This window comes from Taudactylus pleione, unplaced genomic scaffold, assembly GCF_031769625.1.
Source record: "Taudactylus pleione unplaced genomic scaffold, aTauple2 ptg000007l, whole genome shotgun sequence".
In the NCBI taxonomy this organism is placed as follows: domain Eukaryota; kingdom Metazoa; phylum Chordata; class Amphibia; order Anura; family Myobatrachidae; genus Taudactylus; species Taudactylus pleione.
Window position 1 is genome coordinate 25,371,986 of NW_028284410.1, and position 25,491 is coordinate 25,397,476.

Consider the following 25,491-nt stretch of genomic DNA (forward strand, 5'->3'; position numbering starts at 1 on the left):
TTTAGGATTAAAGTTTTGAGGATTTGGAATACAACAAATCCTAATAAAATAGATTTGTACCTCTCTAATTTTAATAAATAACCATGTGTCTCTTCTCACTACTTTGATCAGATTTGCGCACATTCTCCCACCTCATGTTAAGATACTGTATCTGTCTCTTCTTGTTGGCAACTGTTCTCTGGTCTGGCAGGTCCTGTGCACTGATTGAGAGCTCAGATCCACTCACACAGACTTGATAGGAGAAAATGCTGCCACTGAGCATGCAGAGCAACTCTATTCCAACCATTATACTGCATGTTGTGGCCTTAGCTCTAGTTAAATTGTATCATATACTACTGCTATTGTCGTGTTCATTTGAGCTGGGGCTGGGTCAGGGGGTTTCTGGGCAACTGGACTCCCCCTGCATTTGCCTACTTATTTAGACTTCATGTTATGCTATATGTGCCCTATAAATTATTAATATATAAAAAAGAACCATTGCATACAAGAGGCTCTGAGTCAAACGCTTTGATAAAGCTGTGACTGTACACAGTGAAACGCATCAGGAACTGGCTGATTCAACCTCCATGACTTGATACCCAGCGGGAGCTCATCCTTATTTGCCTATGGAATTGGTATGACGTACCGCCGGACCTAAGCCTGGCGGATGAAATACCGATGCCGGAAGTCCGGCAGATGAAGATCCCGACGGTGCCTGGTAAGTATCCTAACCCTCCCCTCTCCCCCCCCAACCGTCCCTTAGGGGTGCCTAACCCTAACCTACCCCCAGGGGTGCCTGAACCAGCCAGCTTCCTGACTACATACCACTAGGCAGAAACTCCCTTCACCCCCTCCCTCCAATGAGTCTTATTTAAATGGTAATACTGAGAAGAGGGCTATTATAAAGGCTCTCTACTTAGTACATTATACTGTATATTATGTAATTGTGGTTTCCATGATAATCACAAAATGTAGCAAACTGTAAATCATTAATAGCAGCTTCAGGAAAAGAGGTAAGGAAAAAAAGACACCAACATTTGTTTTTGTTGCAGAAAAGCAAAGTAATATTTAAGACAAAAACACAATATTTGTTTTCCATAGAATTGCAGCTTTAAGATGAATCCAAAGTCTAATAGAGGCTACAAATTGTACGTTGCCTTCTGCTATAAGTTATAAGGGATCAGACAAGAGTTACAATAAAAATAAATAACATTCACACTGATGGCAATTTGTAAAACTAATAATGTTTTTTTTTATTCTTTTTGCTTTTTAATATAAAAAAATTGAACAGCAGAAACATAAACTTGTTTCCTATATGTAGTTAGCCAAATGTCACCCAAGTACAGCTTAATAACTGGATTTTGAGATACATATTTCAGTCCCACACAGTTACAAAATAAGTGCAGAGGAAGTTCAGATATTGATGATGGATATCCTGCGTGCTTTCATGGACCCTGACAAGTGAATATTCTCAAAATGGAAATAAATTATATTTAGCAACATAATAGTCACATATTCTGTATCCAGTTACAATTCTGTTGCAGAATTGCTGCCTAGTGTTAGAATCTGTATCGGCTAATCTTAAATTACCCATCATTTAAAGACCGTGTTATGTTGACAATTTGTATTGATAACAAGAACCCCCATAATTCTGTTTTGTATCATAACAGCAAAAGTATGTGTACAACAGTTATCAGTAAATTCCATTGAGTATAACTAGCCTGAGTTTCACAGGTAAACATGTGAATAGTATATACAGTAGTTATCTGTCAGCAGAGTGACCAGCACATTGGCTGTGTTGAGTTGTTAATATTCTGAATTCCAATTGTAAAGGCAGAAAATACATGTTCAAGTATGCCTTGTTGTTTCACACAACCTTTAGTTCATTCACTCAGCATTTTCAGTGGACAGTGATGGTAATCCAGCCTCACAGCTTGGACTTGGACACTGAGTGAAAACAACAAAAACACAGAAGCATTGAAAACTGTTTTCTCAAACATACTGTTTCTTGGATGCTGAACTACTGGCTCTACTTAATTGTTTCTCTACTACAACGTGAGAATTAGGAGAAATGGGGGTAAAAGTACTATTGTTGTACTTTTCTAGATGTGTTTGTTTTCCTCCATAACTAGCTAGTTGTTTTTCTGTGTTCAAGTTAGCCCAGTTGTCCTCGTTCTGAATTTTATATGTTGGGTAGGAAATGTTCTCACTCATGGGAAGGTACATATATGCTTTGTCCTGAAAAGGTGCAGTGGCTGCTGTGCATTTTTCTGGATACATATTCTCTTCTTTGTGGTATCTTGTGTTGGAGATGTAGGGGGAATATTTTTTCAAAGTGTGCAGCATGTTCTTGCAAACTAAATGGATCAGCTCTAAAAGGTTGAGTAGAAGAGAAATGAGTGACACCACTAGCATGAAAAGGATGAAAATGGTCTTCTCCATGGGTCTGGACACAAAGCAATCCACTTTGTGGGGGCACGGAACTCTTTCACATACATAGGTGGCAGGCATTACAAAGCCGTAGAGATACCACTGGCCCACTAGGAAGCCAGCTTCAAAAATACTCTTGAAAATTATGCTGGTTGTATAGGTGCACATCAGAGCCCCCCTTATTTTCACTCTGCCATCTTCTTGAACGCAGATTTTTAGACGTTTCTTCTCTATGACCGCTATGGCATGGTCCACTTGCTGATCTTTGTCACTCACGGCCCTTAACTCATCCTCTTTCTGTTTCAGCTTCTCCTCTTTTCTAGAAAGGTAGATTACATGCCCCAGGTAAAACAAGGTGGGAGTGCTAACAAAGAGAAACTGAAGCACCCAAAAGCGCACATGGGAAATCGGAAAGGCTTTGTCATAGCAAACATTTGGGCAACCAGGTTGATCCGTATTGCAGACAAAGTCTGATTGTTCATCTCCCCAAACTGATTCCCCCGCCAGACCGAGAATCAAGATGCGGAAGATAAACAGTACCATTAGCCAGACCTTCCCAATAGCGGTGGAGTGCTCTTGCACCTGATCCAGCAACTTTTCCAGAAATTCCCAATCCCCCATGGTGCATGAATCCTTTACCTGCAAAACAAAACACAAAGGTTTTATAGCATTTTCCCTCTGTGCTATTGGCACTTTAGTTTGCAGATTACAATGTCTGCAGTCTAAACAAATCTATTTTATTATAAGGAAATTCGGCCTGACCATATGTGCGTATTTTTTATTTTGTTTAGAAGACGTAATACATAGTATCTTCTATGCTTTCTCCTAGGGTAAAATGCTAGGTTAACTCTATATTTTGTGAAGGACATAATTAAATACCTTTCTTATCACTTCTATCCTTGCTGTTTAATGAATTAAAAACACTTTCATTGCTGGGCAAACAAGACAGATTTTCATACTACAAGTTATAAGATTTAATTCTTTATATGCTGTTATCACTGGACATATTTGCACAATAATATAAATAAATGTACACTTAACTGCAGTGTATATCTTAAAGGAATGATGTACTGTACAGTTACATCAAAAGTGCATGTGTAAAATGTGTGTGTGATGTGCTAAATCAGATGCATTTTAAGCTGCGTCCAACACTGCAAAGGTAGCAGACTCATCAGGTTTACGCCAGGAGAAAACAGTAGCAGTATGTACTTGATTTACTCTAGGACACAGGTTCTCAAACTCGGTCCTCAGGACCCCAAACAGTGCATGTTTTCCATGTCTCCACACTGAATCAAGTGAAATAATTAGCTCCACCTGTGGACCTTTTAAAATGTGTCATTAAGTAATGAGTACACCTGTGCACCTACTAGGTGACCTGCAAAACGTGACCTGTGTGGGGTCCTGAGGACCAAGTTTGAGAACCACTGCTCTAGGAGAAGTGGCTTGGCAGTGTTAATAGTAAATACTGAAGGTACAGTACCCAATTTGTATACAATATAGTATTTTAATGAAGTGTCAAATACATATGTAAAATTAGATGTGTCTGGGCAGTGTTATTATTACTAAACACTAAACCCACATTTACCATGTAAAATACAATTCATACAATTAATTCCAGATGCTATATTTTTTTCCAGTAGTGTAGCCCATAGACTACAATGGCTAATGCCATCTAAAGACTTCTGGAGCTTGGTACATTTCATATTTTAGCAGCCTCCATGGATACCTGCGGGGACTGCTTTTTGCAAATGAAAATGTAGGGATTGCAGCGCATACCTCCATTATCTGAAGCAGTCCCCCCTTCTTACATTCAGGGACACTTAATTTATGTGGGTATCCTCTGAAAATAACTTTTCTGGAGATAGCCCTCAAAATAGTGTTGATAAATATGCCTCCAAGAGAGAAGAGCAAGAAGAAACAAATCATTTCTTTTACATTTAAATCCATGTTTTCAGAAGCTTTTTTTATTTAAAGTTTATTTTAAAATTGTGTGTTTATGTTATTATTATTTTTATTTAAGAAACTATTAAAAACCACATATACTCCCACACCCAGTCCCATTGCTAGACAGCCTGGGCTGGTTTTCACTATAAATGGGAGACCATAATCATGGGATCTCTCTGCTATGCTGAAAATCAGTCCCAAACGGGTGTCTCGTTGGGGGGGTTGTAGTTATGAGACTGGCAGCTGCGATGCTGCTGGTCTCAATACCGACATCCAAAGCCCAACAAGGAACTTAAGATACGGTAGGCATCGAAATACCGACACCTATCTTAATCCCGACGCCTGAACCCCAAAGGACTCCACGCCGAACAAAGTAAGTGTGAGTCACTCTTAGCGTTAGAGTTAGGTTTTGGGGGGGAGGTTAGGGATAGGCACCCCTAGGGGGAAGTGTTAGGGTTAGGCACCACTGGGGGGGTCAGGGTTAGGCATTAAGGATGAGGGTTAGGGTGTGTGGTGAGGAGGGTTAGGGTTAGGCTACAAGAAGGGAGGGTTAAGGGGGAAGGTAAGTATACTTACCCGACCCCTGTCGGGATACCAACCATCGGGATGCCGCTGTCGGTATTCTGACAGGAGGCATCCAGACAGCGGGCATTACATTCCCATTCCCATTAGGGAGGGATGCTGCAAAACAGGGTGCTACATCTCAGAGGCTACCAGCCCAAGCTGAAAAGCAATGGGCCATCTTCATAGATTTCCTGTACTAGGATTGCTGGGCTAATTACAAAATATTGGGAGTCCTGTTACTGCAACCAACTGACTAAAATTAATAATCATACTAATTTAAGAAAACTGTAGTTGAATAGCCCAAACCCTTGCTCACCACTTTATTAAATATTAAATAAAATCCCACTTGCTCACTACAAATGGCTGTTGCTGTCTGGTAATGACCGGCAGTAATAGTGAATACCTCTATCCACTAGCCATGAAGCCAAAAATATTGTGCTTGGCTCTCAGTGGAAGAAATTCTGGCTTTGATCATTGCTCATCTGTCGTTCATAGTGAGTAGACAGTCATTAATTTATATGGATTTTTCCGGTATTTTTGTTCCAGATTTGGATTATGACTGATCCAGATAGTATAAATAAGAAAAGACAGCCTGTTTTGAAAAATACAATGTAACATCTAAAGTTAATCATATTATGGATTATGCATTCAGTGGATGTGTAAACTGCAGTCCTCTTGGCACATTAATCAACAGACATCAAGGACAATTAATATATTACTTGACGAATTGGTTACTGATTGTATTCATATGTTTTGCATTTGTCTTAAGGCCACCATATATTTGCGTCGGATCGTCGCGATGTAGTGATCCTGCAACCCGGCATCGCAGGATCGCTGAGATATGCCGATCACGATCAAAAAATTATCGTGATTGGCAGATCGGTGAAATTCAACATGAAGAATTTCACCGATCCTGCGACGGATCGCGGAACATCGATGGCCGTCGCTACATTGTGACGATCCATCGCAGATGTCTGGGGGCCTTTTCTCTATGTGTGCACTTAGATAAAATCACTTGTATACTAAATGAAGTAGCCCCAAAATCTATGATTATCTGTAAGAAATCTTGTAAGAAATTTTTTCAATAAATACAATAATTTAAGGGAAGCTGGCCACTTCTTACATTCTTGTCATTTAATTTTTTTTAGGATATACCAGGATTTTATAAAAGTATTCTACCTTTGTCTTTCACCAAGTATTCATACATTATGTACATACATATTCATAAACATTAAAGTATACAGTTCATATAGCAAATATTAACTACTGTACATGTCTTGAAAAGTATTTAATATCACCCAGTGGAACATATTTTTACAGTGATAAAACTTGCAGCTTTTCTTTATATTTTAAGCTCAGAGAAGCTTCCAGAGCCCAAATGCATGTATGTAATATTTAGACGTGGCACAATTAGAATGGCACAAACGATTATCCACACCACCCACTGCAAATGCTGTAATTTTCCCTTCACTCTACTTATTCAATGTTCCCCACATTTCTTAGATTGTAAGCTCATGTGGGGATGGTTCCTTCTGTCTTTATGCTATTGTAATTAAATATGCTTGTAACATGTATTCTTTAATGTACAGTAATATCTTAATGTCGGTGCTTTATAAATAATGGATAGTATTAAGCCATTATATAATGTGATTTTGAAACACATATATGTGTGAGGGGATGCAGTCAAGAAGCTGGCAGTCGAAATGCCGATCGCCGGCTTCCCGACTCTCAAATCCCGGCAGGGGACTAATGACAGGCGTCGAAATCCCGACGCCGTGTGAGATGGTCATAAGACTTGAAGTAGTACAGATATTTGCACTGATATTGTGAGTTTGTTTTCTTAAGATTAATGTCATTTTTTTGTAACTACAATCAAATTTGGTTGAGTTTTATACAGTAAGACATCCTGTGCTTTCACATGTGAAGTATTCATTGATGACCACATGTAACGTTTTCATTTTCATAAACAGTTAGAATTAGAAAACAACATGTATTTGTAACCGTCTTTATTTCATATTAATTGATGTTGAGATTATATTAGATACCTCTCCTCTTTCCTTAGCTTTCAGAACTGTATTTTATCTATATCCTGTTATTCTGCTGCCTTATTAGACTGTACCGGAAGATAGCAGAACTCAGCCTTGTAGCAGAACAAACAGGTGAGCTGGAAAACTTTCAACCATATTATATTACCAATTTATGTAAGCAGCTTTACTTGTTATACCATGCTGGGATTTACACACAAATTTCCTTTTACTATTAAATTCCTGAAAGTGTCTTCATTATTCCACAAATAATTATTTATATGGCCCTATAGCTTACTCTTGGAGACCTACACACTAAATGTTTGTCCTGTAGAATAGAATAGGAAACCTACAATATTGAGATATAACATTATTTAACATACCTTTGATGTTCAGAGAGGAACCTCTACCTGTAGGATCTTAAAGAGCTTACCACCTGCTCCTGCATGCCAGGGAAAGTTTATATAGCCAACAATAGTGGCAGTCTTTCTAGAGAGAGCCATATGAGGCTTACAGCGCCAGTGGCTTTGTGATAAGGGAGCTAGACAGACGATGCCCTTGCTTCAAAAAAGAAAAAATCCCACAGGGGAAAGAGGAAACCATGGGACGGACTAGAGGAGGTACAGGATACAAGGGGTATACTCAAAAAAGATGAGATATTGCTTTTTTGTGGGATGGATCATTTTTAACATGTTAGATGCTAGAATGCCATTCAATGATTTGTAAATTACATTTCTACATATTTTCTGTAGTACATCTTTAAATACACTGTTTTTATAGAAATCTTTAACAAGAAAGATGAACCAGTTTCAGACAGTATGTTATATAGACAGAGAGCAGCACAGTGGCTATAATTGCTGCCTCAAAGCCCTGAAGTAATGAGTTCAAGGGGTCAATTTACTAAGCATTGGATGGAGATAAAGAGGATGGAGATAAAGTACTAACCAACCAGCTCCTAACTATCATTTTTCAAACAACAGCCTGTGACATGGCAGTTAGGAGCTGATTGGCTGGTACTTTATCTCTGCATTGCATCACGGTCTGTCCAGGTACACAGTTACTTGCTCTATCTCTCTATCTTAGGGCCTGGCCCAAAAGCAAATCCAACGCTTAGTAAATATACCCCCAAAAGTCTAAAGAAATATTAATTTCTCAAAGCAATTGTTAGGGGTAAATTTATTAAGAATCGAGATAGGTCGAGATGACCATCTTGGGTGATTTATTCATTGTTTTCTTGCTTGCAAATTTACTAAAGGTAAAGTCGGGTGAGTTAGACAGAGATTTCTCTCATCTCCCTCGTAAAACTTGGGTGAGATAGCAATCTCGAATCAAATCACCATCGGGCCAAATCGGAAGTACTTTTCACCTAAAACATACATCTTTCAAATTTACTAAGAATCGGGATGACAAGCTCGGGTGAGATAGGAGCAAACTCTCTGTCAAAATCACTTTTCAATCTTTCAACCTCCTGAGCTGCGAGATAGTCAGAAACATACACAAATCATTGTGATTTGTGTATGTTTATTTCTGTAAATGGTTAAAATAGGGTTAATTTTCGAAGCGTCGTGTTCTAATACGCCCCACTATAATGTAGAGAAGTGACTTGACAGGGTTAGTAATAAATGCTAAAGTCACATTACACAATTTGTTATAGGAAATGTGGCTTTTATGAAAAATAAAATCAGATGTATGTGTTTCTGATAGTGATAATGCCTGAAATTTAAAAAGGTAATGATTTTACTAGCAAAACACAGCTAGTAAAAGCATTGCCCTTTTCAATTTTAGGCATAAACATGAAGTGCCGGGGTTTTAGAGCCCAACGCTTAGTACATAACCCCATAGTGTTTCACACTGTCATTAATTTAATGCACTGTGGTGCTGATTTAGAGTTGTACGCAAACCCAATGACCCAATATCCCAGAAAACGGGGGCGTGTTGGCCCCATTTTATGGAAGTGCTTAAGCCAGTGGCTGTGTCCTTGTACACACCTTCATTGGCTTTAGCTGCGTGAAAACACCGACCAAACTGAGTAACCTGAAGGTTACTCAGATCTGCTTAATGGAGTATAACCAATAATTATGCAGAGTGGTACTATGTTGAGATCGCAGATGGAGCAGCGAATCACAGAAGCTGGTTGGAGCCATCTATTTACACAAGATGCCTCCTGCAGCATTAGCATACAGTAGTTTAGCATTGCTGCTGCTTCCAAAAATGCAGCAGCGATGCTAAAAACGTATAACTCTGAATCAGGCCCTACAGTATGTTGCTTTAATGAAGCAGCTTTGCACTGCTAAAGTGTCCCAAAGCATTAAGGGGTCTATTTACTAAGCCTTGGATTGAGATAAAGTGGTTGGAGATAAAGTACCACCTAACTGTAATTTTTCAAACACTGTGACATGGCAGTTAGGAGCTGGTAGGTTTGTACTTTATCTCAGTTCACAGCTTAGTACATAGGGCTCTATTTACTACAATCCGCATTGGTAATGCAGATTGAAGTGTGATATTACCGAGTGAATTTGCATTGTGAATTCAGGCAATATCACAGGGATTTACTACAAATCCCTTGCAGGGACAGAGGGCTTGATTCAGAGCCGCTCGCTCTGACAGACCGCTCGCTCTGAATCAGGGCCGGGCTTTTTTGTTTTGGATCGGCCGCTTGGCCGCTCACAAGCGAGCGGCCAAGAGGCCGATGCGAGCGGCCACGATGATGGTCGTGATGGTCTTGACGAGACCCTTGCGATCGGGCTTGCGACAAGACCCTTGTGGTAGGGTCTCGTGGCCGCAAGCCCTAGAGAGATTTCGGCTCTAACAGAGCCGGAATCTCTCCACTGACATCACTCGTGATGTCAGTGGGGCCACCCCCAAAGGCAAGCATTCCCTCGGGAACGCCTCCGTTTGGGCAGCCACCCCCCCTTTGGTGCGAGAACCGGAGCGACAGAGTGCCCATTGCTAGCCGGGTCTCGCGCATGCGCACGACGGAGCCGGCTCCGTCGTGCGCATGCGCTGTGGGCCACCATCGACCCGGTTGCGAGCGCTCAACGCTTGCGACCGGGTCTGAATCAGGCCCAGAGCTTGTGAGAAAGCGATGTTCGAACATCTGCGCATGCGTATGGGTCGTAATGCGCATGCGCCAACCAGTCTTTGCGGTCGGAAATCGAGCGCTCGCCAAATAGCGAGTGCCTGCTAATTTGAGTGACAGGATGAGGCGTTTGTGGGTGGTAACAGGGGAAGGTGCATGAAAACGGGGAGTGGTGATCCGAACGCAGGCGTGCCAAACGGTCAAAACGGGCGTTTTAAGGGTGTGCATAATTAACAAAGCAGCATCATCGACCACGTCACTTGGTTGTTTCTTAGCCTGAACTGTTCGCATGCGAGCAGTTCAGATGCCTTTCGATGTACTCGATTAATCAAATAAATAGCGGAGATGACGTATGATGCGAGCGGCCAGGGGGCGTCTTTACAAAAATAGCGAGCGCATGTTTCGTTCGCTCGCTCAGACATAGAGGCGTCAACAGACCGCAAAGAGCGAGCGCTCAATTTAAATAGCCGGCCCCTTTTCCTGAACGAGCGAGCGCAAATAGCGTCCGGCTCTGAATCAGGCCCTCTGTCCCTGCGAATCCCCTCAGCACACTAGTCATGGTATTTTCACAAAAAAATACAGTGACAAGTGTCCCGCGCATGCGCTGACCGGCCGCCGCTGCTACCCCCTGGTGCTAAGTCCCACCCTGTCGCCAAGTCCTACCCCCCACGATCAGGGACTCCCCGCGATCCCCCCCTCTCCCTTAATTACACTTACCTGCATGATCCGGGCTCCAGTGATGTCCTTCAAGTCCTCCGGTCAGCTGACATCCCATAGTGCACTGGGACCCTGTCAGGTGACGACCGGGATGCAGTGCAGCATGGGAGACCAGCTGACTGGAGAGAGGACATCACCGGAGCTCCGATCACCAGTCCCTGGAGTCAGGTAAGTTTGTTTTCTTTTTACTTCTTATTTTCACAGTGTATCAGTGTGTGGTCTGTTTAGACCACACAGCTGATTACTGGGGCCGGCTCCCGGCTCTGCTCTCCCCATTAGAGCGGAGCAGGAGTCCGGTAACCGGGGGAGACCCTAGATAACGCCACCTCCAGGTGGCGTTATTATCACAGGGCTTCCCCCGTTATTTTTTCACAATTTATTTTTAGTAACTTTGGTTAGATCACTTTTCCCATTACAATTATGGGAATTGCGATCTGATTACTAAAAATAAATGATACTTAGGGGTTGGAGTAGAATTTTACGAATTCTACTCCAATTGCCCTTTAGTAACTGTAGGTGATACTAAAATAATGTGAAAAGGGTTTGAAAACACCCTTTTTCACTTTATTTTAGTTAAAATAATGTTAATAAATAGAACCCAGAGACCCCTAAGTCTCAGTTATTATTTTTGTACATGCACTACCTATTTATATCACCATTTTTGGATTACCTCTTCATACTGTATTAAATCTCATTGAAAAATAAATAACTAAATAAAACAGACTGCATGACCCCTCCATAAATGAAGATCCAGTATCAATACTGTATTGTACAATGAGCATACAGTCCCCATGTAAAAGTGACAACCAGCACAAGCTTGTCAACATGGGGTGGAGTTTCTTAGACGGATCTGGCCTGCTGAATGACACTGGAGCCCATCAAGGCACCACTAGGACAAGGGTAACATTTTAAGATGATTTAGGGCCGGATTCAATTAGAGGTGAAAAGCCGCGATCTGCTAAAAGGTTTCGCCTATTGCCGCTATTTGACTGTTTGTGTTTTATCTCCAAATTCAATTACAGGACGTTTTCGCCTAAGCGAATACTCAATGCACTGGAATAGCTGAAAAGTTTCTCCAATGAATGGCAGGCGGAAAAAAGTGCAAAATCTCTATTTTGGGGTGCAAATGTGGAGAATTGATTCAGAACCCTATGGACCCCCCCCAAAGGACAAATCAGCTAAAAAAAATGGATAAAAACTAGCGAAATAGGGGCTGTTTGGATGGGCCAGGTGTTTTTAGGATGGCAGGTGCATGCAGCAGGTGGATTTTTCACTTTTTTGAAAAGTGCACTATAGATACACAAAAATATACTAGCACCCATTTTCAGGCACCGCAAATTTGACTGGACTATTTATTTTAACCAAAAAATACTGTTTTCTATTATTCTTCACCACTTTTACAAATATGCTTCTAGAAAGCATTTAACACAACTTAAGGACAAAAAGTACATTTATTAGGGCTAATAGTACACATTTGTAATGATTTCCAGTGTCGGTGCATCTTATTTTGGGGTACAGAGTGATTCCCCCAATTTATTCAGTACTTTCCATCTGTTATACATTTGCCTATTTGCGTTTTCGCCTGTGAATTGCAGGGACGCGCATGCAACGATTTTGCCTCTCAAACAGGCGAATGCGCCGGAAAGTACAATAGGTAAAAAGTTTCTGACTTTTCGCCTCTAATTGAATACGGGCCGTAATCTGAGTTTGGGAACAAAGCAAAAAAAGCAAGAAACTTTGCAGTTTGGCAAAACCCAGGGAGCCTGATTTAAAAGGTTCAGAGAGATTTAGATTTGTGTGGGGTGTCCAAACCCAACTCTAAATTGCAGTATAAAAATAAGACGTCCAGCAATTGTGGGCTATGGCCCTCATTCAGAGCCGTACGCTCTGAGCAGAGCGCACGCTCTGAATGAGGGCCGGGCTCCATTTTCATGGAGCGTCCTCCTGGACGCTCGTATAGCTGTGGGTCACCACCCACAGGCTATATGAGCGTGCATTGTGATGGCCGCGATGGTCGAGACCATCGCGACCATCGAAATTGCGAGCCGGAGCCTGCGGTTGAGGTTTTCAACCGCAAGCTCCGGAGTGATTTTGGCTCTATCAGAGCCAAAATCACTCCCACTGACATCACTAGTGATGTCAGTGGGCCGGCTTTTGACGGGAGGCGTTCCCGTGGGAACGCCCCCGTCAGGGAGGCACGCCCCCGGCATGCCCACCAAAGGGGGCGTGCTGTCAATCAACATTGACAGCACGCCCCCTTTGATCGGACACAACGAGCAAAGGACTTTCCTTCGCTCGTCGCGTCTGGCGCATGCGCACGACGGAGCTCCCTCCGTCGTGCGCATGCTCAGTCCATAACATCGACCCACTTGCGAGCGGACAGCCGCTCGCGAGTGGGTCTGAATCAGGCCCTATATGCAAAAGCAGCCAGTATTTACCTTGCATGAAATGAAACAAGGACTTGTACCCCTTGTATTGCTACTTATCTGGGTCAAATGTACCTTTTTTTGCTTTGCTCCTAACCCAGAATCAGTTCCAGTATAAGTTCTCTAAAGCCCAAGCTAGACTGCCTGCGAATGATTACATTAGTTGAACTACAAGTAGCTGGCAGTCAGTACCCACTGTATTATGTATTTCCTCAAATCCACCTGTTAAAAATTAATAGACTTATATTGATGAGCGTTCACCGTTAAGGGGTTAATATTTTGTTAAACTTCTAAATCCATAGGGAATCTTCTTCCTGAAGACGTCTATAGGCAATATTTGTCCACAATATAATACAAAGAAAAATCTAAATAAAATGTTAAACATAACAGTAAAATATGAAGGTATCTACTTATCATGGAGCCTTGCAGCAAAAAGACGTAATGGGGCTAGGTGTTACATGTGTGATGCACCTTTACTCCTGGCACATTATTATGCCAACATATACTATTCAATGTACAGTAGTACAATATTACACTGTTATTTTCCTGAGTCTAGTGTTATGCATATGATACATTTACCATACTTATTATATAGTATGTGATAGCTGAATGACATTGTGCTAAATGGAACCAGAGGATCCTCATGCATTCACCTATGTATAATTTTACTTAGGACACATAAAACAATGTAGTACAATATTACAGCGTGTCACAGCATGTTATCAACCTTTGTGTAGTGTTATGCTTGCGTGGGTTTCCTCCGGGTGCTCCGGTTTCCTCCCACACTCCAAAAATATACTGGTAGGTTAATTGGCTCCCCACAAAAAATTGACCATAGTGTGTATGTGCGTGTGCATGTCATAGGCAATATAGATTGTAAGCTCCACTGGAGCAGGGACAGATGTGAATGGTAAGATATTCTCTGTAAAGCGCTGCGGAATATGTGTGCGCTATATAAATAACTGGTAATAATAATAAATAACTGGTAATAATGTTATGAGTATGCTGCATTTTAAATGCTGGGGCTCATTTATAGTTGGACACATTTGCGTACCTACATGTACAGTATATGCTGAGATGGATGCATTTCAAGATGTGACCTGCTCAAAAACATTAGAATTTAAGCCAGACATACATGTGTATACCAGAACTCGGGTCATCCCTCCAAGTTCGGAACTCGGATCTAAAAAAAAATCTTGTGTGTTCTGGATTGCATGTAAGTCCCTTAATGGTGATTTCAGGTGCCATTTCAGCCAGGGCAGTATATGGAGAGGGTGTGGGCTGTAGTTCATGCTGCAATATTACATACTAGTCACCATTAAAGAGAGTTATAGGTAGATGGAGTGGGTGGGAAGCAGTGGCAGGCTGGGTCGGGGAGCAGGGATGGGGGTGGTGCTGCTGCCTGTTGACTCCTCTGATCTCTCAGCCAGTGATACGAGAAATCTGATGTAAGTTAAACTGTCTGATCAGTGGGTGAGAAACATGAGTAGTCATTAGGTAGCCCTGCCCCCAGTGGTGTAACATGGGGGGGTGTCAGCTGGGACTCGTGCCCTGGGCACCGTTGGATTGGCGGCAAGTGGGGGCGCTGCTGGCCGTGGTCAAGGACAGTGGTTCTAGTCAGTGTCTTGCACCACACAGTAAAACAAACATGCCACCGCCGGGTAGTACACTCATACGGCCCCGTGGCAATGTGTCTGTTTTAGCAGCCAATGAGACAGACAGACTGTCACTGGTTGCTGCACCCAAGGCCGGAGTCAGGCTGGAGCTCACTCATGAGCTCTGCCTTCCGGCTCCTGCAGTGGGTGATGGGAGACTCTCCCATAGTGCTGAGCAGGAGGACGGAGAAGCAGACAGCGGCAGGCGCAGGAGCGGTGATTCAGGTAAGTATTGTGTTTGGGTGTTTTTTGTGTCTTTGTGCTATATATGTAAGGGGCACTGCATAGCGGGGACCACTACTGGGGGCACTGTATAAGGGGCACTACTGGGAGCACAGCATAGGGGGGACCACTACTGGAGGCACTGTATAGAGGTGCACTACTGGAAGCACTGTATAAGGGTGCACCACTGGTGGCATTGTATGAGGGGCACTACTGGTAGCATTGAATAAGGGGCACTACTGGGAGCACTGTAATAGGAGCACTACTGGAGGCACTGTATATGGGGGCTCTGCATAAGGAGCACTACCATAGGGGCCACTGCTACTGGGGACATTGCATAAGGGGCACTTCTACTGGGGGCATTAAGGTACATATGGAATGAAAGGGAATGTTCGCAGAGTGATGAGAAACTGTGGTGTGTCGTGTTGACACAACCCAATTTTTTAGTGTCCACGCCTCCTGTGGCATGTGGCCACACCCACTTTTTCAGTGCACGTGCATACTTGGGGGGTGCTCCATTTTTCACCTTGCCCTGGGCTCCAAATACCCTAGTTATGCCCGCCCAGCAGCAGTAGATAGCAGCAGCTGCCTGTGGAATACTGAAATGGCCAGCAACCTACAGCAACACAGCAGACTGTAGTAAGAGTCAAACTTGGAGGAGCTTACTGTATGCAGCATAGGTTCTAATACCAGCATCCATGCTGCTCAGGTTAAGTCCATTGAGAATCAAGTAGCTGGCAGAGTCAAGCCAGAGACAAAAGGGGATCCAGCGCATGGCACCTACAGTGAAGAGCTGGCGCAGAGGATAACTTTCTCTGCTTGCCAAGGTCGGCAGGGAAGTTAAAGTCCCATTGGAACACACACAGACACATATATACTATATATATATATATATATATATATTAGTTTTCCGTCACATCGTGCTTGTGTTTGCCCCCCAGCCTGAAAGTTGCCGGCCAGCCCCTGGTGGGAAGCATGTAAAGGACTGCAGGTATCTTTGTCGCTATGGGAACGTTTCAATTGAACACGATGCAGAATAGCCCTGGGAAGGAGTTCACCGGGTTATTCAATTCACTGCGCTGTTATATCCGACTACAGGATTTCTGCTCACACCCTCCTGAGGTGTAAGCAGAAATCCGACTGCCAACGGCGCTAACAGCCTCGCAGCCGACACTTTAGTAGGAGAATGCCTGTTACCACGACCAAACATCCAGCTTAAGGTGCAGTAACCAGCATTCTCTGACCTAAGTGGTTCTAGTCGGACTTAACAGCGCTGTGAATTGAATAGCTCCAGGAACTCCTTCCTGGGCCTATTCAGCATCACACTGAATTGAATCGCCCACTATGTTTGTTTGTTTTTAGCAACTAGCTATCACCTGCAATCAAGTGCAAACAGTGGCCCTGATTCAGAGCCGGACGCTCTGACCAGAGCGCTCGCTCTGAATCAGGGCCCACCTCCATTAATATGGGGCGTCATCCTGGACGCTCGTATAGCTGTGGGTCACCACCCACAGCATATACGAGCGTGCACAATGATGGTCGCGATGGTCTTGACCTGCGGTTGGGTTTTTCAACCGCAAGGCCAGGAGTGATTTTGGCTCTATCAGAGCCAAAATCACTCCCACTGACATCACTAGTGATGTCAGTGGGGCCGGCTTCAGACGGTAGGCGTTCCATTGGGAACGCCTACGTCTGGCAGGCACGTCCCCGGCACGCCCGCCAAAGGGGGCGTGCTGTCAGTCACCATCGACAGCACGCCCCCTTTGATGAGACACTCCGAGCGAAGGAAAGTCCTTCGCTCGTCGGGTCTCGCGCATGCGCACGACGGAGCTCCCTCCGTCGTGCGCATGCGCAGTGGGGACCATCGACCCACTTGCGAGCGGACAGCTGCTCGCGAGTGGGTCTGAATGAGGGCCAGTGTGTACAGTATGTTTGTTTTAAAGTGAACTTGAAGTGAGCTGCACTTACTTCATACTTACCTAATTTTCTGGAAGTTTTAGGAGGTTAACATTTCATTTCAGGTATTTTCATATTTCAGGTAGTGCCATCACACCAGGAAGAGTGACTGGATCTCCCACATCCTGCCCACTTTCTCATGAAGTGGGTAGGATGGGGAGGTAATTCGTGGCCTGTGTAGAGGGGGCAGGACTAAAATGAAGCATAACTGCATCTTACTGGTGAATAATACTGGTACATAATACTGGTGAAAACAATATTGTGAGCCTTGAGATGGTCAAAATTGGGGGGGGGGGGGGGAGATAGTAATTGCATGCTGTTTACATTATTCAATTATTTAATTTTAACATGGGATTGGAATGTAGAATTAATTACTTTTGCAAGGTGTGGCAAGAGACCTCAGGTGGCCAATACTGGTACTACTGCACATGTGAAACAGTAATGCTGATTAGACAGCCATTATAATAACTCTGGAATAGAGCAGTGAGTTAGGATTGTGACAGGCTAGGTGTCAAATTAATGGTCAGTATACAGTAGTAGTACTGTACATTAACAATAATCCAGAAAAATGTATATTTATCATGATAAATCTGTAAAAGCAAGCAATAACAATTTCCAGTGTTGTAAGTACAGATTGTCACGGGAAAATACATACATGAAAGACTTAGGTGCCCATTTATCATTAAATATTTGCGGCTTATTCCCCGAAAACACCTGGGTAGGGGGGGAGGGGGGTGGGACGGATAACCACAAGTATTTAGTATCACCCCCATGTATGAAGGAGGGACCGCAGCAGATATCTCCGATACCTGCTGCAATCCCTCCATTCTTGGCTGCAGCTGCCTCCCCCATAGGTTTCTATGGGGGTGCGCCGGTGCCAGATTTACCAACAGAATGCGGGGATGGCGTTAGCTTGTTATAGCCTATGGGCGACACTTCGCACAATTAGCCAGCAGAGGGTTCCCTCGGGACCCTCCATTGCAATGGTGGCCGCGCATGTGTAGTCAGCGGGCATGCGAAGTAGCCCTGGCAGCACTCCAAGCACATCGCAAGGACATGCTTTAAGAGCCCCTGTCCCAGTGGGTGCTGGATAGTACATTCCAGCGCTATGATTGCATCTTGCAATCTTGCATCTTGGGAGGTAATATCAGGTCCAGATCCTATTGCTAATATGATCATTTACTGTATATAGCACTTATGTGCTATATAAAAACAAATACAAAATTACCATATATACAAGAACATAGTAACATTTAGAAATTATAAGTTGACAGCTGAAAAAATGCTATAGGTCCTTAGTGTGTACTTTTTGTGGAAGTATAGGGTTTATTTTATTTATTTTATATGGTTGTGTTGTTTTGTTTTGTAATATTTTCATTGCCAGCAGTCAGTGGCGGCTCCTACCCTCTTTGATGAGGGGGGCTGCCACCGCTGAAGATGACAGGGTCACTCACCGGCTCCTGCCTCCTCTTGGCCGGGTCACGGCGCCTGCGCAATCGATCTGTCAGGTGCTGGGATCGGCACACTAGCGGCGGGAGCCGCGCATGCGCATGTCAACGGCTTTCAAGGGCTGCATTGTCTGCAGCCCCAAGGAGCCGGTTAGGGCTGATGGAAAGGCAGAGTAGCAGCTTCCTCCTAGAAACCACTCTCTGCTAATAGCAGCCTGGACTTGCAGTCCCAGGGAGAGGAGACACCTCCCCTGGGGCTGCCTGTTGAATATGTGACTGGCAGGTGGCACCTCAAATAGGAAGCCACTTCCAGTCACACAGTGTAGCCAGTGCAGTCACAGACTGCACAGACTACACTGAGGTGGTGGATGTTATTGGGGGGAGTTGCAGCCTTGCAGCCCCTAGGCAAAATCCACCACTGCCAGCAGTACATATGTAATGCTGGCAATTACATTTTTTTTGTATTGTTTGAGTGCCCACCACAAATACAGTACGAGAGGACTATTCCATGGATCTATTACCCTTTCTGTAAAACGTCCTGTCTTATCTTGCCTTTCAGGCTTCCTACCTCCCATATCATAGTTTGACTCATTATTCTACAAACCTTCTTATCTTTAAAAATGCTGTCTTCCTGAACTCTATTAATACTTTTATATATTTGAATGTTTCTATCTTTTACATGTTGGAAGCGCTAACATGACACATCATGCTGCTATACCACTGTGCTTTTAAAAAAAAAATAGCATAATTTTACATGCAGTAACTGAAACAATAGAAAAATTGCCCAGGCACTACAGAAAATTAGTTAGCCAAGTGGACCCAATGCATCTAAACAAAGTTCCTATCTAGAATCTGTAGGCATGTAATAAAAGCCTTAGAGACTTCTGTGAGCCATATATGCAAAAAACTTTGCTCAAACCTAAGACTTATGCTGAGTTTACACTAGGCAATATATTGTGTAAACAGCCAATTAACTATTTATCGTTTAGTGCATCTGCTCATTTGTACACATGATATATACCTATCTGTGAAAGACCTTTCTCACAGATATATTGCATCGTCCATGCTATATCATTCATATCTGCTTGTGTGCACACATGACAAACTGAACAACCCATATGGTGGCCACAGGAACCAGTGAAAATGACATCACAACTGGTTCTTCTGCCAAGACATATTGTGCGGCTGATTGGTAAGTGTGTCTGCTTACCAAAATTGGTTGGTCGGTTGCTCACTTGGTCATTTGCCCAAGTATGTACCCTACCTAAGAAACAGAATGCATTCTCTTCTGAGAATTATATTCGTTACTGTACATTTCTAAGTTTAACCATACATCTACAATGATGAGGAAAATTATCAGGACAACTTTGAGATTTTTAAACTAGATTAATTTACTACCAATAATGGGGACGGTGTTTGAAAGAGGTACAGAAATGTTTCTATGTTTTGATGTATTGAGTTGTTTTTATTTTAGTTCCCTGTATATATTTTTTTTAGAAATATAATTATTTATAGTATTTTCGTAATTAAATTGCTTTTATTTTTGCCAATCTTTTTTAATGGTTGATTTCTGATATGATTTTTTTTTTACATGCAATATCAGTAACCCCATTGAAATCAAAGCAAAAACTATGTAATAGATCAATAGATATATAAAAACAGGCAGTTTATACAAATGAACAAATCAATTTTGAAGCCCTTTTCTCCCTTCTCCTGAAGACTACCATTCCAGGACTTAATATTACTAACATTACATAGACTGCATGTGTGTATTCCAATTAGCACACAATTCTGTGAATTAGCCGCTCCACCATTTTGTGAGTGACAGCAATCTCACTCTATGAGAGTGCTGAATCTGTAGTTAACCACAGGATGTGATGGCATACCATATCTGTATTACGCAAATAACACATCCATTAAGGCATCAGCCTTAGTGATCGTAATTTCATTGCTTTTTGAAGTTTGAGTGGCAGATAATCAATAGGTTTTGTGAATTTTCAGATCTTGTCTAAGCAGCCTTAATGGGACATATAAAACCATAAGGTTTTTTGTCTATGGAATTTCATAGCTTTTTTAAAATGTATTAACTATCAGGGTTTGGATGAGCAAACCAGGCTACCTGCAAGGGAGAAGGGCAACATAATGGTACTCTAACACAGGTGGAAGAGGGGACAGCACACAGGAGGTTGGTTTGGGAGGTGCAGAGTGTGAGACGGCTGTAGGGGTGTGGTGCAGAGCAGTGGCAGCGGTGCAGTGCAATTCTGTGAATTAGCAGCTCCACCATTTTGTGAGTGACAGCAATCTCATTCTGTGAGAGTGCTGAATCTGCCATTGACCACAGGGTGTGATGGCATACCATATCTGTGTTGCGCAAGGAACACGTCCATTAAGGCGTCAGCCTTAATGATCGGAATTTCATTGCTTTTTTAAGTTTAAGTGGCAGAAAGTAAGTGTGATGTTATATATTTTTCTTTACAGGTGAACTACATGTCCCAGCAAGCGTCCCCTACATGCTGGTACTTGGAGAACCACAAGTACCAGCATGCAGGCCTTTAGGGTCCACTGGCACCTGTAGTCCACTTGTAAATAAAATATTAAAATAAACAATACACTTTAATATTGTAATATATTATTATCTTCACCTGGGGGCGACGGCCTTAAAGCACTTTTGCATGGCTGCCGCCACCCGTGGGCTCGGAGTCATCTGTCGGGCGCCAACCCGCCAGGGCTTCTGGTGTCTTCACCTGAGGGTGGTAGCCAATTAGCTCTTTTGCGCAGCTGCCAACTCCCCAGGGCTTCTGGTGTCCTCTTTACCTAGTGGGCGGCAGCCTGTAACCTCTTTTGCATGGCTGCAGCCCACTAGAACTTCCAGTGTCTTCTTTCTTCAGGAGCAATGTCACTTTCAGGGAATTCCACCAATGAGTACTGACAGGTAAATGTGTGCGCTGGACCATTTTTGCTGGTTTTGGTTCTAATTCGTCGTCTGGTTTTTGTTTGGGATTTTTTTTCCAAAATTTGACAAAAAAAGCTAAAATCACATAATTTGGGCCTTTTTTGTTCCTAGAGTGTTATTAACCTGAATAACATTAATTTCCAGTCATTTCCACTCAATTTTGACCACCTCACAGCTCACAATACTGTTCACCAGTGGTGTAACTAGGGTATTTGGAGCCCAGGGCAAATTTGAAAAGGGAGCCCCCCCCGATGTGCGCGCGCCGAAGGTGCGTGGCAAAAAATGGGCGTGGTTACTTAAAAATGGGGTGTGTCAACATGACACACCCCTTTATTTTCAAACTGAACATTCAAATCCATATGCACCGTAACCCCAGTAGTACCCCTTATACAGTACCCCCAGTATGCAGTTGTGGTCCCTCTCATGCAGGCCCATAGTAGTGCCCCTTATACAGTATCCCCAGTAGTGGTCCCTCTTATACAGCCCCCAATTAGTTCCCCTTACTCAGTACCCCCAGCATGCAGTTGTGGTCCCTCTCATGCAGGCCCATAGTTGTACCCCTTATATAGTACCCCCAGTATGCAGTTGTGGTCCCTCTCATGCAGGCCCATAGTAGTGCCCCTTATACAGTATCCCCAGTAGTGGTCCCTCTTATACAGCCCCCAATTAGTTCCCCTTACTCAGTACCCCCAGTAGTGGCCCCCCCAAATGCAGTGCCCCACGTAGTGTTCCCCCTTATGCAGTGCCCCCATTAGCGGTATCCCGTTTTGCAGTGCCCTTTATATGGTGCCCCCAGTAGTAGTCCCCCCCTATGCAGTACCCTTTTATATAGTGCCCCCAGCAGTAGTCCCTCCCATGCAGTTTTCCCAGTATTGGTCCCCTTATGCAGGCACCCTGTAGTGATCCCCCCTATCTAGTGCCCCCTGTAGTGGTCCCCGCAGTGCCCCTAGCAGTAAGCCCCTTATATAGTGCCCCCAGCAGTAGTCCCCCCCCCTCCCATGCAGCGCCCCCAGTAGTGGTCCCCCTGATGCAGGCTCCCAGTAGTGACCCCCCCATCCAGTGGTCCCTGTAGTGGCCCTTCCTATTATTGCCTCCAGTAGTGGTCCCCCGAGTGCAGTGCCTCTAGTAATAGGCCCCTTTTAGAATGCCCCCAGTGGTAGTTCCCCCCCAAGTAGTAGTCCCCAGTAGAGTAGCCCCCCCAGTAGAGGTCCTCCCAATGGCGCCCCCAGTAGTAGCCACACCTCCCCCAGTAGTAGCCACCTCCCTCCCCCGTTGTGCAGATAGGTTAAAAAAAATAAAAAAAAAAATATATAAAAATATACTTACCTGATTCCACGCTGCTCCTGCTCCTGTCCGCGATGCCGCTCCCGCCCGCCAGTTCGCCCGGGCTGGTGCGCTCAGCATTATGGGACAGACGTCAAGACCACAGTCCCATTACCCACTGCAGGAGCCGGACGGAAGTCCGGCTCTTGCAGTGGGTGCTGCAGCAGTCAATGAGAGTCTATATGACTCTCATTGGCTGCTGTTTAACACACAGATCACCGCCAGCGCTGGCGGCGATGCGTGTGTTATGCACAGCCTGAGCCCGCCTCCTAGCGCTATTGGGCAAGCGCTCAGGGGGAGGCAACAGGCTCAGGCGTGCAGCACAGGACCGGCGCTGGAAGCCTAGCGCCGGTCCTGTGCAAATGTGTAGTGCTGACCGCACACATTGCGGTCAGCGCTACACTGGCTAACTAGGGCGGGCGGGCCGGTCCAACGGCGCCCAGGGCACGAACCCCGCTCGCCCTGCCCTAGTTACGCCACTGCTGTTCACCAATATAGGCCAAAGGTTGGCTGGCAAACTAAGCAACTGTGCAGCAGCACAAATAATTATTTCTGTTTAAAAATGTTTTGCAAATTAGTAATATATTAGCAATAACCGATTGAACCAACTCACAAGTACTTTCAATAGAAAACAATCCAACACAGAAATTTACTAAGAATCGTGTGTGGAATATCGTTGCTATAAATTAGTTGTAGTTAACAAACAGCAAAGAAAAAAATACCCAAAACCATGTGTAAAGTGTCAACAGCAGACTTGGATGCCCCCTACACAGGTTGCACATGCACCCAGCACATGCCTATTCTTAGTGCCTTCCTTCTGAGGGCCCTGGGCCACTGATGCCTGGCACTCTGTGCCCATAGAAACACCCGATCAATTAGTCTTTTTGTTGAGCAGTTACCCAAAATCACCACAACCATGTAAACAGCGTTCCGTACCTGCGGTCTGGATACAGTACGGGTTGGATACAGTGCGGGTTGGATACAATGTGGGTTGTATACAGTGTGGGTCGGATACACAATGTTTGGGAATCTGTGCTGGCGCAGGACCCAATCTGCGAGTATGCAGAATGGGTACTGCTAACTTGGTCGCAGATTGGCAGTAGACGACGTGTCGCCGCCGTTGCGGGGGAGGAATGGAACCAGGATCTCGGTCGACTGATGGAGATTTCCTGGCCTCTCCTCTAAACTGCAGTGGACCTCATGGGTCACTGCAGCCGGTCGATGGTACGCAGATTATCCGATGCTGTGTTGGACAACGCAGCTCGGATAAGTAATGCACAGGAGGCGTGATGCTTCCTGCTGCATTACCATATCTGCAAGGATCGCAATTGCAAAGGTGCCTGCATGCAGCTTTGCAATTACGATCCTTGCAGAATCAAACCCACAGTGCGGGATACAGTGTAGGTTGGATACAGTACGGCTTACAGTGCAGGTCAAATACAGAGTGGGTCAGATACAGTACAGTGCAAATTGGATACACCAATGGTGCACATACTGTGACAGAGGGTGCCGGCGTTGTCCTTAGTCCGGGGGGGCCGGTGGTGTCTGCCATGCGGTGGTGGCGTCAATGTCCTTAGTACAGGAGTGCTGGCAGTGTTGGCAGTGCAGGAGTGCTGGTAGTGTTCTCAGTGCAGGGGTGCCAGCAGTGTCGACAGTCAGACCATTGATTTCAATTGGACTTTTGAAATTGGCGCTCAAGTCAAAATTGCAAGATCTGACAGTGGGATCTCGAGATTTTGACTCAGACAAGGATCTGAGGCAGCCAGGGACATCCAAGCTGCGGCTCAGATCACCTCGGATCCCGACAGTTTGGATCAGTTCGGATTCCAAGGAATTTCTACTGACAAGTTCTTGAAACTATTCACCCCTGGCTAGCAACCTTGGCAAAAATAGTACATTAGGAAAGGAATCACATGGGCAAAATAAACAAAATAATTAATTTGCTGCTTCCATTGAAGTTGACTTTTTTAACATTTGTGTTGGGAAATTTTTAATGCTCTAATTCACTACAGATTTGTTCTAACCCCTCTCACTACACAGTTTCTTACTTCTCAATTTGTCAAAATGAAAAAGATCTACACAACACTGTGAAACACACATAAAACCAGTGAGATCCCCATTGCAGGGGCATTTCTAGAGAGGAGGGGGCCCATGTGCAGTCTCTGTCTGCGCCCCCTCCTCTCTCTCTGGTGACCAGCAGCGCTCAGTGTTGCACCTGTAGACTCTGGACACTAGAGTGTGTGTAGGTCACATGCACAAAACGCCGGAAAAATGGCCGCCGTTGGCCATTTTTCAGGTGTTTTGTCCAGCGCTTCAGCCCAACGCAGGACTTCGAAGGGGTAAGTATTAAAACATATGGGTGCAGGGTGTGCAGTGTGGGCCCCCCTGGACCCAAAGGCTTGTGTGCACCACACACCCTGCACCCATTCTAAATACGCCCCTGCTCCATTGTAATAATTATGTACATGAATAAAATAATGGTACATCAACCAAATTATGCAGTCAAGTACAAAAATTATTTGAAAGACTACTATATGCAAATACAAGTTGCAATAATACTACACATTTTTAAGATGCAACAACTTTATTAACGTTGTAGTATGGAAGTATAAAAAATTGTCAGCTATGAAATTTTATATGAAATACCTATTAGTACATACCTATTTTCGATGAAAATGAGACTCTCAGGCAGCCAACATCCAGTCTTTAAGTTTCATTTGGGGGCACTTTTAAGGAAATTATTTTGGGATTTGTGGCAGTGAGATACATTT

General features: G+C 44.0%; 1 protein-coding gene across 2 annotated transcripts; it reads right to left on the reverse strand.

Annotated features, from left to right (window-relative positions):
- Positions 1-768: 768 nt before the first annotated feature.
- On the reverse strand, positions 769-25,459 carry LOC148542996 (gap junction alpha-4 protein-like). 2 transcript variants are annotated; one of them, XM_088462615.1, is made up of 2 exons: positions 25,381-25,459; positions 769-3,048 (listed from the first exon to the last, which is right to left on the reverse strand). In XM_088462615.1, the coding sequence occupies exon 2, from the start codon at positions 3,028-3,030 to the stop codon at positions 1,972-1,974; it is 1,059 nt and encodes a 352-aa protein (XP_088318741.1). In that variant the 5' UTR covers positions 3,031-3,048; positions 25,381-25,459; the 3' UTR covers positions 769-1,971. The 2 variants fall into 2 exon arrangements, with proteins under 2 accessions (XP_088318741.1, XP_088318735.1); XM_088462609.1 differs by lacking the exon at positions 25,381-25,459 and adding an exon at positions 7,325-7,447.
- Positions 25,460-25,491: the final 32 nt, after the last annotated feature.

Bases quoted from the DNA above. Each gene is read 5' to 3' on its own strand.
- LOC148542996 (XM_088462615.1), bottom strand. From the start codon at position 3,030: ATGGGGGATTGGGAATTTCTGGAAAAGTTGCTGGATCAGGTGCAAGAG.